The sequence below is a fragment of the Dipodomys spectabilis genome, unplaced genomic scaffold (genome assembly GCF_019054845.1).
Source record: "Dipodomys spectabilis isolate Male_0828 unplaced genomic scaffold, ASM1905484v1 ptg000118l, whole genome shotgun sequence".
Classification (NCBI taxonomy): Eukaryota; Metazoa; Chordata; class Mammalia; order Rodentia; family Heteromyidae; genus Dipodomys; species Dipodomys spectabilis.
Genome location: NW_024870795.1, coordinates 2,291,036 through 2,303,095, shown reverse-complemented (window position 1 = coordinate 2,303,095; position 12,060 = coordinate 2,291,036). Strand labels below are relative to the sequence as shown.

At 53.2% G+C, this 12,060-nt stretch overlaps 1 protein-coding gene across 1 annotated transcript in view; it reads left to right on the top strand.

Annotated features, from left to right (window-relative positions):
* The window catches only part of Hspg2 (heparan sulfate proteoglycan 2), a 101,537-nt gene that overhangs the window by 28,832 nt on the left and 60,645 nt on the right, over nucleotides 1-12,060 (top strand). Inside the window, exons 2-6 of the mRNA XM_042688437.1 lie at nucleotides 5,480-5,615; nucleotides 6,113-6,157; nucleotides 10,246-10,355; nucleotides 10,441-10,499; nucleotides 10,762-10,922. Coding sequence (XP_042544371.1) covers nucleotides 5,480-5,615; nucleotides 6,113-6,157; nucleotides 10,246-10,355; nucleotides 10,441-10,499; nucleotides 10,762-10,922 — 511 coding nt within the window. The remainder of the gene's footprint in view (nucleotides 1-5,479; nucleotides 5,616-6,112; nucleotides 6,158-10,245; nucleotides 10,356-10,440; nucleotides 10,500-10,761; nucleotides 10,923-12,060) is intronic.

The window sequence follows — 12,060 nt, the reverse complement described above, 5'->3', positions numbered from 1 at the left end:
GTCAGTTCCTCTCCTTACTTTGGGGCTAGGCATTCTTCCTGGCTGACTGGCTGGCAAAAGTCCTGCCACCTTGGGGGCTCAAGTGTGAGAAGCTGGCAGCCCTCCCGATCGGCACGGGCACACAGGCATGCCACAGGAGGCTTCACCAACTCCCTTCCGGCCCGGCGCCCCTCTCAGAATGCCAGGGGATTAAAGGCCTTTTGGCCTTTGTGTCGGGCTCACCCGCCCCTGGCAGTTTATACAGCAAAGTGCTGCCCCAACAGATTCCTCCTGTTTGCTGTCTGCTGCCCATGGATGGGGCACTGTCCAGCCTGGGGGTGGGGCAGGGGCCTAGGCTGGAAACCTACCTATGTGTGTGGGGGGGTCATGTGGCTCCCAGGAGGTTTGGGGGATGGTGATGGTGGGGACCCCAGGGCCAGAGAGACAGGTGGGCAGGCTGGGGCTCATCACCCCACTCCTACTCTCACATTTCCTGCATTTTGATGAGGTGAGCTCACTCAGCCCCAGATGCCTGGAGCCTTGCCTTGGGCAGCTGCAGCTACCCTAGGGACCTGTGGTGCTCAGACCTTCCTGCCCAGCTGCGGGGGTGGGGGCTCAGCCCCAGGCCTGGGTCATGAGGCAAGAGGACATGGGCTGGCTGCCCCAGTGATGTGAAGGAGGGCCCAGAAACCCATTAGAGCCTGCGGACCCAACAGTTTTCAAGCATGAGAAGTGACACAGAGCACTGATGCCACGTCCTCAGGGGCGTCTGGGGTGACACCCCATGATCAAACATGAGCATTGCTGTAGAAAATGGGCAGCTCTTCACCCTCCTTGCCTGGCTGTCAATAAGCTATTCATACCTTCATGCCAGTTCAGGTCAAGACTTGGTGCAAATGAGCTTGCTGTAAACATTTTTAAACAAAAACACAACTGGTTTGCAGAATTCTCTGGCTTTCTCTTCCTGCAGGTAAAAGACTGTCCTTATGTACTGGCCTTTCCCCCTGGGTTGAAGGAGGTGACACAAAGCCACACCTGGAATCCTAGCTAGTTGGTATTTTCAAGCCAGCCCAGACAGAAAAGGTTTTTTATTTTTTGGGTTTTTTTTTTTTTTTGGTTGGTTGTGGGACTTGAACTCTGGGCCTGAGCACTGTCCCTCAGCTCTTCAGCTCAAGGTGAGCACTCTACCACTTGAGTCCTAGTGCCACTGCTGGCTTTTTCTGCTTATGTGGTGCTGAGGAACCAAACCCAGAGCCTCATGCCTACAAGGCAAGCACTCTACCACTGAGCCACCTTCCCAGCCCCCAGACAGAAAAGTTTTGAAGACCCTTTTTCAATGCATAGCTAGCTGCAGTGGCTTGTACCTGTCATCCTGCTACACAGGAGACTGAGATTTGGAGTATTGAAATTTGAGGCCATCCTGGGCAGAAAAGTCCAGGAGACTCCACCTCAACAGAAGGAAGCTGGACACTGTGGGTGAATGCTGATGATCCCATCAATGACTGGAAGCCTAAAATAGGCAGATTATCATCCAGGTGCATGCCCAGGGGCCAAGACTCTATCCTAAAAAAAAATAAAAAAATAAAAAGCCCAAATCAGGCTGGAGGTGTGGTGCAGTACACTGGGAAACAGGGTGTGGCTTAGAGAGCTCTTTCCAGGAAATGTGGCTTTTTACTTCGGCTCCTAACTGTACCAGCTTGACGCCCACTCCTCTCTACATGTGTAACCTTTGGATCTTATTTTGGGTTTTGGTGGTACTAGGTTTTGAACTCAGGGCTTCTACCACTCGAACCACAGCTCCCATCTTTTTGTGCTTTAGCTATTTTTTTTCCCCCAGATAGGGTCTTCTGTTTTGTTCAAGGGGGCCAGCCTTGGGTCACAATCCTACCTATTACCTATGTCCTTCCTCCTCTGTAGCTGAGATCACAGGCATGAATTACCATGCCTGGCTTATTGGTTAAGGTGGGTCTTGGTAGCTTTTTGCTAGGGCTGGTTTCCAACTGCAGTCCTTCTGATCTCTGCCTCCTGAGAAGCTGGGATTACAGAGTTGAACCACTGGGCTTGGCTCAGAGTTTAAAACACCTTTGGAAAACACAAACCCCATATCCTGTCCTTACCTAGGTACTGTCCCTATGCCTCCTCGCCTCTCACTTCTCCACTTTTCAAGCCCTGTGTCTGTCTCAACCATGCTGCACTGTCCTCGCCAGCTTTGGAGAGTCTAGCTTCTGTTCCTTGTCACCTGTTCACTCTCAGTCTTAGAGTGGTCCCTCCCACCTGTCTGTCCCTCCTTGTCTGGTTCCCTGCCTGTCTGTCCCCCTGTGCCAGAGCTCCAGGGGTGCCTGCTATTTGGGGGGCTTCCCTGGCTGTGTTACTGCCTGAAGCATCTGTTCTCAGCGTGTTAGAACAGATTATGTTTAGAGCGGACAGACTGCTCAGCTCTGAGTCATCCACCCCTCCCCCCAGGAACCTGCAGGCGCTGGAAAATCCCCCTCACTCTGCTTGGCTCCTTCCTTTCTAACCCAGGTCTCCCTCCAGCCCCTCTTCCTGGAGTACCATCCGCTCCAGGGCCTGCCTAAGCACTGGGTTCCTCTGGGAGGAAGCCCGGCTGCCTTGCTGCCCGGGGCGCGACGGGGCGCGACGGGAGGGCAGGAAGCCTGGGTTCTATTTCTGCCTCTGACCTTGCAGCTGCTGCTGCCTGCTCTCGCTGCCACCTGAGGTCCACACTGCATGGGCCCACACAGTGGGCAGCCCCTGGATTATCCTGGGAGGCTCATCAGGTTGGGGACCGGCCTGGCGAGTGCTGAGCTTCCCTGTACTGTCCTTTGCTTCTTCCTGCCTCCTTTCCTGTTGAGCAGAGGGCCTAGTGTGGGAGCAAGTTTCCTCTCCTGGAAGCAACTGAGGGGCTTTGTGGGAGGATTGCAGCTCAGTGGTTCAAATCCCAGCTCCCCCGCATGCAGCTCCAAACCAATGACTCCCCCTCCCCCATCTATGGTACAATAGACTACCTCTTCCTAAATTCTCAGCTAGTTCTGGCTCCCCTTACTCCCAGAGAGCATCCTGAACTTTCCTGAGCTGCCTCCAAGTTCCCTTCTATGGTCAGGTCTGAAGCTCCCGTCTGCTCCTTCCGGGAGAGCTCTTTCCCTGTCTGGCTCTGTCTCCTCTCACAGATGTGAAATGCAGCTGCTGTGGTGTTTTGATGGTCAGCTTCTTACAAATGAAGCCTCTAGCTAGCTTGTCCTTGCTGGCACCTCTCAGCTGACCCTGCATCTTCTCACCCTGGGGAGAGATTTGCAAACAAGGACAGGCTGGCATCTGGAAGGATCTACAGCCAAGGAGTCCCTGGGGGTCCAGACCCCTGGCACTACAGATGTGTGCTCTTGGCAGCTTTTCCCTGTTGAGTCTCACTTGGCTATTTCCTGTCCAGTCCCAAGCAGCCCCCATCCACCTCCCCCTTTTCTGGGAAAAAGCTCTAGCCCTTGCTTGCCACCAGGCATTTCCTTTCCAGACAGCACTGTGTGTGTGTTGGGGGGGGGGGTCTCCTTCCTGGCCTCTGTAGCTTTGCTTGAATGGGGCGGAGGAGTGTGTGGCGGAAGCACAGTGACTCCCCTTACCGGGAAGGACCCAAACCTGTCCCTTTCAAACTCCTTTTGCCCAAAGTCGATGCCCCTGCACCAGCCCTAGCCTCATACTCTCCCTGTGTCAGGGTCTGCCCCAAACCCACCCTCCAGCTAGCAGGAGCATTTCCCTTCACTCCCAGCCAGGGAAGGAGGCCAAACCCCTGGTCTTGTTCTTACTCTGTGGCTATCAGAATCCCCTACTCATGCACAATCTTAATCAATCTGGATGACTCAGGAACTCTGAGAAGGGAACTAGGAATCAGTATTTTTATATTAGCCTTATTAGCTACACTCTTAATGCCAGCCCATAGACATGGCCCAGAAGTCCTTGGTCACTGCTCAGAATGAGGACAGACCCGATGTCGTATGGAGAGAAGGATCAGGAAGTGGCAGGACACTTGGGCTGTGTGGACAGGCAATAGGCCATGGTCATGTGTGGGCAGGGCAGGTCTTCCCCAAGGCTTAGGAGCCCTACAAACACAAAGTGATCAGTTGGTGCCCAGCTCCTGCCCCAGGAGCTCAGAGCCTGGGGAAGAAATGCTTGACTCTGTGGAGGAGGTACCCCTCCAAAACCAGTCATCACCAGGAAGAAATGCTGGGTCAATAGCTGAAGACACGTCATTCATTCAATTACTGATTGATCATAAGCTGAGGAAGTAGAGATGAGACTGTACCTTCCATACACAGTCACAATGTGAGCCAGCAGGGCCTAGGACCCAGTACTCCAGGAAATGGTTGAGAAGAGTAAGGACCGAGACACTGTTCCTGTCTTGTCCCATTCAATCCAGAGCTTCTGTAGCCAGCTCATTCTCCAATCTAAGCTTGGAGGCCAGACCCAAGCAAGCAGGTAGAGCTGGGTAGAGGAGGGTTCCAGCCTGGGGAGGAAGAGTTGGAGACAGTGGTTTTTGATTTCTGCCTGTGTCCTGATCTTCACTGGCCTAAATCACTCCTTATCTCATTTTTTTTTTTGCTGGTCATGGGGCCTGAACTCTGGACCTGGACACTGTCCCTCAGCTCTTCAGCTCAAGCCTAGCACTCTACCACTTGAGCCACAGCTCCACTGCAGGCTTTTTCTGCTTATGTGGTGCTGAGGAATCGAACCCAGGGCCTCATGCCTGCAAGGCAAGTGCTCTACCACTGAGCCACCTTCCCAGCCCCACTCCTTACCTCTTATGTCCCCATCCAGTCACTCCTTATGTCCTGGGATGGCCTTTTCTTTCTCCATAGGAAAAGGATTTGTCATTTAGCAAAATGACATTGGGTGTTTTGTTTGGTGGAGTTTAAATTTTTTATTTATTTTTAATTTTAGAAATTATCTTTAGGTTTTTGTTGTTGTTGTTTGTTTTTTGTTTTGGTGCCAGTCCTGTGTCTTGAATTCAGGGCCTTGGCATCGTCACTGAGCTTTTTTGCTCAAGACTGGCAATCTACCATTTAAGCCAGAGCTCCACTCTGGGCTTTTTGGTGTTTAATTGGAGATATGAATCTCATGGACTTTCTTGCCCCACTGGCTTCAAACCACATCCTCAGAGCTCAGTTTCCTGAGTAGCTAGGATTACAGATGAGAGCCACTGGTGACTGGCTCGTTAAGTAGTTTTGCAAAACAGTTTCAATTCAGTATATCAGTTTGTGAGTATAATGGGCTTTTGGTTTACTCTCAGTGTTAGGAATTTGCACGGTTGGGCTCTGAGGCCTTCAAAGTCTAGGGGGATTTGGGGAAGCTGAGTCACAAATGGTGGTTCAACCCCAGTCTGCCTGTCTCAGCATACTAAATCTAACTTAACCCCTGGGGGGAGAATTATGGATCCTCCCTGAATTGAGGAGAAGGGAACTAGGGCTTGTCAGGAGCTGGACAGTGTGACTCAGAGGGCTGTCCTTTCCCACAGGTGACCCATGGGCTGAGGGCGTACGATGGCCTGTCTCTGCCTGAGGACACAGAGACTATCACAGCAGGACGGACAGGCTGGAGCTATTCGTACCTTTCTGATGATGAAGACTTGCTGGCTGATGATGCATCGGGCGGTGAGTAAGGGTCCCATGTGGAGAGTGAAGGGGGAGGGATATCTGTGGTTCTTCCCACTGGCCCTACAGCAGGCCCCATGAAGGTCACACCAGGCAGTGTTTCAGTAAGTGGGTCATGTGTCCTGAGGCCTGGTCCTGATGACCTTGGTGTGCTCTGCTCTGTGACGATCTTGAGCTGGCCATTGCTTCTCTCTGTGCCTGGCAGGGTATCATACAGGACAAACTGGACTGCCCTTCTACCTAATCCTCCTTGTCTTTGCTTGGAGACCAGGCTGGCCTGGCCACTCTATCCCACCCATCGATGGATCATCAGATCCCTAGAGTTTGAGGCCTCAGTCCACACCCTACCAGTGGAGGCTTCCACTCATACGGGCCAGCCCTCCCTAAGCATGGGGAAAGGTGACCAGTCTGTGTTTCATGGCCCTTCCCCACCGTGTGCCAAGGACCCACAACACTTCCTTTGTCGTTGTTGTTGAATAAGTCTCTGTTGTTTACAGATGGCCTGGGCAGTGGAGACCTGGGTAGCGGGGACTTTCAGATGGGTAAGTTGCTACGGCCTTTCTACGAGTCCCCATCCTGACTCTCAGGGGAGCCCCGGAGCAGATCTCCTGGCCACAGAGACCCTCATTCTCCTGGGCTGAGGGCCTTGAGTGCTCCTGGGGTGCACTATAAGGAGACCTGGGAATGGACCCATAGCTGCCGGGTGGCAGTTTTGTAACTGGTTGGCAAGTCTCTGTGGTTAGAGATGGTTGTGTTCTGTACTTGCCTATTTCATAGGCACCAGGCACGGGGCAGAGGACCCTAAATGCCAGGCAGCCATTCTGTGTTCAGAGCAGCCTGGGCCTCTCCAGGGCTAAGGTGCTTCCCTTCAGCTGGCCTAGCATGAGTATCCAAAAGCCATAAGGTGGCATTCTGACTGGGTCAGTGTCGTAGCAGCCTGGTCCTGACCATGACCTGCAAGCACCTGGTCTAAGCCCCTGCCTAAGGCTCTCCCAGATGTTGGTCTTTGCAGGGCTGAGGGATGCCTGGCAGCCACATGGAGCCCTGAAGTGGAAGTGTCAGGTGGACCCATGAACATATGCCACATCCCAGAATAGTCTCTGCCAGTGCATCCTGGGAGCTGCCTCTTACAGGGCCCTGATTTGGTCTACCCTGTCTGTTCACAGCACCTGTGGCCTCCTGTGGGACTGCCCTCAGTGTGACATCTCTGTCCTTCTGAGAGCTCCTTGCTGGCTACTTCCCTCCTGGGAAGGACTGGGAAAGGATAGAGAATCAAGAGTGACCCCCTGGAGGGCCCAAGACCAGGGCTGGGCCTTTCCTGGCAAATGGGTTTATCTGAGGGAGGCAGTATGATCCTGGGTCCTCCAGTCTCAAATCTGGCACAGCTAGCCAAGTGCCCTTGGGATATGCCCAGCCAGCTGGGCCATCTCAGCCCAGAGTAGCAGGTACACCTACCTGATGCCCAGGGTCTCGGTGTGTCCCTTGCCTGAGTCAAGCTGCTGAGATCGCTTCCTGTCCTTTTCCCTCAAGCAGAGCTGTGGTTCCTCTGGTGCAACCCCCACCCCCACCCCCCGCCAGACAACCATAGTTCTGCTACCTCTCCTCTCCTGTTTCTGCTGATCTGTCTCTTGTCTCTCCATCTGTCTCATGGGGTCTGATACTCCCTATCTATCTCCGTCCCTGCCTCGTCTGTCCTGGTTCTGTTCTTCTCCCTCTTTCTTTGTCTGTTCAACTCTGCCTCCAGCTCTTTCCCTCTGCCTCTTGGCATTCCTCTTTCTCCCTGTTCTTTCTTGCTGTCTCTGTATATCAGTCTCTGAACACCTCTGACTCAATATCACTGCCCCTCCTTCCCTCCCTGTCTCTGTCCCCACTGTAGTCTCAGGGCCATCCCTGGGCTGCCTTGCTGCAAGTATTATAATGGTTTGGCAGTCAAACAAGGGATCTCCCCTCAGTCAGTGGCCAGGCCTGGGCCAGGTGAGAGCACTGTCTTCCCTCAGGCGTCCCCCACCACTTCCTCTCAGCTGGTCCTTTGCTATCCTTTCTCTCTTTTTCCCAGCTGGACCTTGTGACATGAATTACAAAGGAAGTTGAGGTACCTCTTCCTGCTGAGACAGGCCAAGAGAGCCCTTGTCTCTGCTGTATCTGGGCTGTCAGTCTAAACACAGTGGGTCAGGTCCCTGATGTTTTCCCCCCCGGCAGGGTCAGGGTCAGGGTCAGGGCCAGAATGGGAGCCTGATAGTCTTCCCCAGACAGGCTGCTCATGGCCTATCTGAGAGACTAAGGGACAACCAGGGCTGGAGACACGGTCAAGGTGTGTTGGCGGAATCCTGCTGAACAGGAGTAGGCATCAGGAGTTGGTGGAGTGCCTACTCAGGACTAGGGCTGAACCACTGTGTGTTTCTCACCACCCTCTGAGGTGCAGAGTAGCTGCAAGCCTCCCTTCTGTCCTTCCCCTGGCCTCAAGTGAATACTCCAGATAGGCTGAGAAGGAGGCCAGGGCAGGCCCCAGAAGGCCCCTTCCCTAGGCAGACTCACCCTTTCCAGCTGCCTAAGCCTCTAGGCACTAGCACATGGCCACATGTCAGGCTGATGACCCAGGGTGCTTGCTTTGGCCTGCCTTTGGTCTGGAAGAGGGAGTAGGGTCAGGTTGGAAGGTCCTAGCCCTTCCCAGGCCCTACTAGAAAGGAGCTTTGTAGAGATCTGGCCCCTCTCTGGAAGTGGGCACATTCCTGGGCAGAGGCCTGGCCTCCTTGCCCGTGCTGGGCTGTGGGCTGAGGCCAGGGGCTGGGGTTGGGGGTTCTCAATGGGCCTCTGTGCTGATTCACAAGGGGCCTCTGTAGCAGAGCCCACGGCCCCACACTCAGCCCACAGGGCCCCACCTACCCAAGCACCCAAGAGCCCAGCCTAAGCTGGTCACTGTGGTTCAAAGCAGGCACTCACAAGCACCCTTTCTCAGAGTGGGAGTTCGTTCCTATGCCCAGCTTAGCACCCTCAGGGCCCTTTTAGTCTAAGCCACAGGCTGGATGCCTGTGTAGCTCTGGCCTGACAGTAAGATGGAAGGCACTCCCTGCTCTGTCACCTCCACCCTGCTATTTGGTCTCATGGCCTTTGCATTTACTGGTCCTCTGCTGGAATGCTTTCTCCCAGATACTTTCTGTGGCTCAACGCCTTCCTTCAGATCGCCATCAAAGAGAGCCCTTCCCTGGGCCCCTATGGGAAACACCACCTGCCCGACCCCAGCAGCCCCTTCCCCCAGCCTTCCTTATCTGTCCCCTCCCCCCAATAGAAAATGATCTCCACTGGGACACAAATTGTCATTTGTGGAGTTCATTGCTCCAAGAACATGACCTGGCACACAGACTGGTTTGGGGAATGAGTATCACTCTTAGATGAGAAGAAATAAGAAGAAGAAATAATGGGGTTTGTCCTAAAGACCAGAGTTAGTCATTATAACCAAGTTTGTACCCCACTGTGTGCTGGTCACTTTTGTAAGCCTTTACTTTCATGAACTTGTTGATCTCTTACCACAGCCTGCAGGGATAGGGACTACTCTTTTTTTTTTTTTTTTTTCTAGTCCTGGGGCTTGAACGCAAGGCCTAGGCACTGTCCCTAAGCTGCTTTTGCTGAAGGTTAGCACTCTACTACTTGAGCCACAGTGCCACTTCTGGCTTTTCCTGTGTATGTAGTACTGAAGAACTAAACCCAGGGCTTCATACATGCTAGGCAAGCACTCTACCACTAAGCCACATTCCCAGCCCATGGGCACTACTCTTATCCCCAGGTTACGTACAGGTGAAGACACCAAAGCTCAGACAGGCAGATGAGTTGTCGCAGGTCACAATCTATCGCAGGTCTGCTCCATAGGCTGAGCTGTTGGACACTAGACAACACTACCTGCATAGGGTGAACAGCTACAGCAGGTTGCACCTGCTCTATGCCAGGCTGTGCAATATACAGTCTGACATGTTAAACTCCTTTGTAACTCACATTAACTGCCTATCATGTATACTTTATTTCATAAACATTATGAATTTGGGTGTGTGTATGTGTGTGTGTGTGCGTGCGTGCATGTGTGTGCGTGCATATGTGCATATGTGCATTCTACAGTCCCTGTATACTCAACTCAGGCCAGGATGGCATCTATGCACGGGGAGCAGGCATAGAAGTCCAGAGTCATTTACTCCACAACTCAGTGCAGTAAATGCAGTTGAGCCCACATTTTACCAAGGAGGAAAGAGTAATGCAGAGAGGTGAACGGTACCTGAGTGTGGCTGACTCAAGGCTAGCATTGTCACTGTGTTGCTCTGTGGTCCAGGTGTAAGCAAAGAGGTCTGGGCCATCTAGTAGGGTGGAAAGGTCTCTGCCAGGAAAGCAGAGACACTGTGGAGCCCAGCAGGGGGCTCTCAGGTCCTGTTGGGGTGACTCAGGGGGTGTTCTTGGAGAAGGTAATGGCAGAGCCAGGTTCTGAGTAGGAACTGGCTGGGGAAGCAGGTCCACTGTGTGTTGTGATGAGTCCTGTAAAGGGCACACAGGTATGTCAGCCTCCTGAGACTATTGCCCCATTCCCACCCATCAGTCCATCTGCCTGACAGCACTACCTGCCAGCCTCACTCCTCCCTCTTTTCCACAGTGTATTTCCGGGCCCTGGTAAATTTCACTCACTCCATTGAGTACAGTCCTCAGCTAGAGGATGCAGGCTCCAAGGAGTTCCGAGAGGTGTCAGATGCTGTGGTGGACAAGGTATACTGGCGGGGGTTCAAAGTGCTGCCAGCATGATACGGGGTGTGGGGAGTTATTGGGGGCTGATGGTTCTATGTCTCCCCAGCTGGAGTCGGAGTACTTGAAGATTCCCGGAGACCAGGTTGTTAGTGTGGTGTTCATCAAGTGAGACATATCCCCTGTGGACTGGGGAGGGGCTGGGGCCACCTGGAGGGGACCAGCTTGGATACCAAGAGGACAGGGAGAGAAGTGGATGGGATGAATCACTGTGGAGAATGGGGAATTGGAGGCAGCAGGATAATCTGGCCCTTAAATGGTCTTGGCTCTCTGGGAGCAGTGCCTCAGCATTGGGGTAGGAGCCTAGTAAAAGAGCTGAGAAAACACTGGCTTTCTCCCCCTTCTCTCTGCCTGTCCCTACCTTGTCTAGGGAGCTGGATGGCTGGGTCTTTGTGGAGCTGGATGTGGGCTCCGAAGGGAACGCAGATGGAGCTCAAATTCAGGAAGTGCTGCACACGGTTGTGTCCCGGGGCTCCATTGGCTCCTATGTCACCTCCCCCCAGGGGTTCCAGTTCCGACGGCTGGGGACAGGTGAGCTCATCCCAAGGCCCGGGGTCACCTCCAGTTTGTCAGACTGCAGTGGGGCCCTTTTCAGTGTCTCTACCATGAGATGGTGCTAGCTTGGGTTTGCACACCATGGGGACCAGGGAGCTTACTGACCAGGGAGCCTGTGTCTTCCTGCCCAGCACTATGAAGCCTTGGCTTGTGTAAAGCCAAACAGCTCCTGCTGACAAGTACCCATTATTAGACCCGACATCTGCCCTCCATGTAGACCTCAGTACTTTGACAACAGCTACCGCTTCACTTCTTTGTGTAGGGATTCCAAGGTCCTAAGACTTGCATTCAGGAACAACCAACAGTAGTTTCCTGAGCACTAAGTGTATGCCAGGCCCTCTGCTGGGACCTGACATCCAGCTTCCTATTCAAGTGCCCCATGATGGCCACATAGGAGATGTATTCCTCTTCTCTTCAAGAGGAGAGAACCAAAGCCCCAAAGGCAGCATGGCTGTCATACTTGCGTGGGCCAGACCGTGGGAAAGGCAGAATGTAAACCAGACTGGCTGGCCTAGGACCTGTGATGAGATCAGAAAAGAGAACAGCATACCGGCCCAAAGTCACACCACTGTTAGAATAGAAGCCTGGCCTTTGTGCTCAGGCCCACCCCAGGTTTCTTGTCACTTATCCCTCCATCCCCGATATTGGCTGCCTGAGTCTTCTTCTCTAGGTCGGTTCTAGTTCATGGCTCAGCCCCATCTGCATCTCAGCTCTCTCTGTGTCAAGGCCCCAACATGTCATTTTTTTGTGCTTCTAACTCAGTGGAAACCAGAACAGAACAAATGCCATCTCTCCAATGTAGTCTAATCAGGAAAGTAATAGTGAACTTATGGCCTCATAAAACTTTATTAATGGACCCAAAGATCAGCAACCTTTATTGGTGCCCACAGACCCAGGTCTAAAAGATTGTTAGGGGCTCAACCATCTGGTCGCATTTTCAATGAGTCTCCTGACTAGGGAAGCTGGGGCAGGCTTGGCTCCCCACTCAGGTCGGAGGAGGCATGGTTGCTGACCACCCCTTCCTTTCCAGCACAGACCCCCCCAACGCCCCCAGCTTCTGTGGGGGTCGCAGTGACATCAGGTGAGAGAGTGAGCCCAGTTGAGGTCCAGTGGC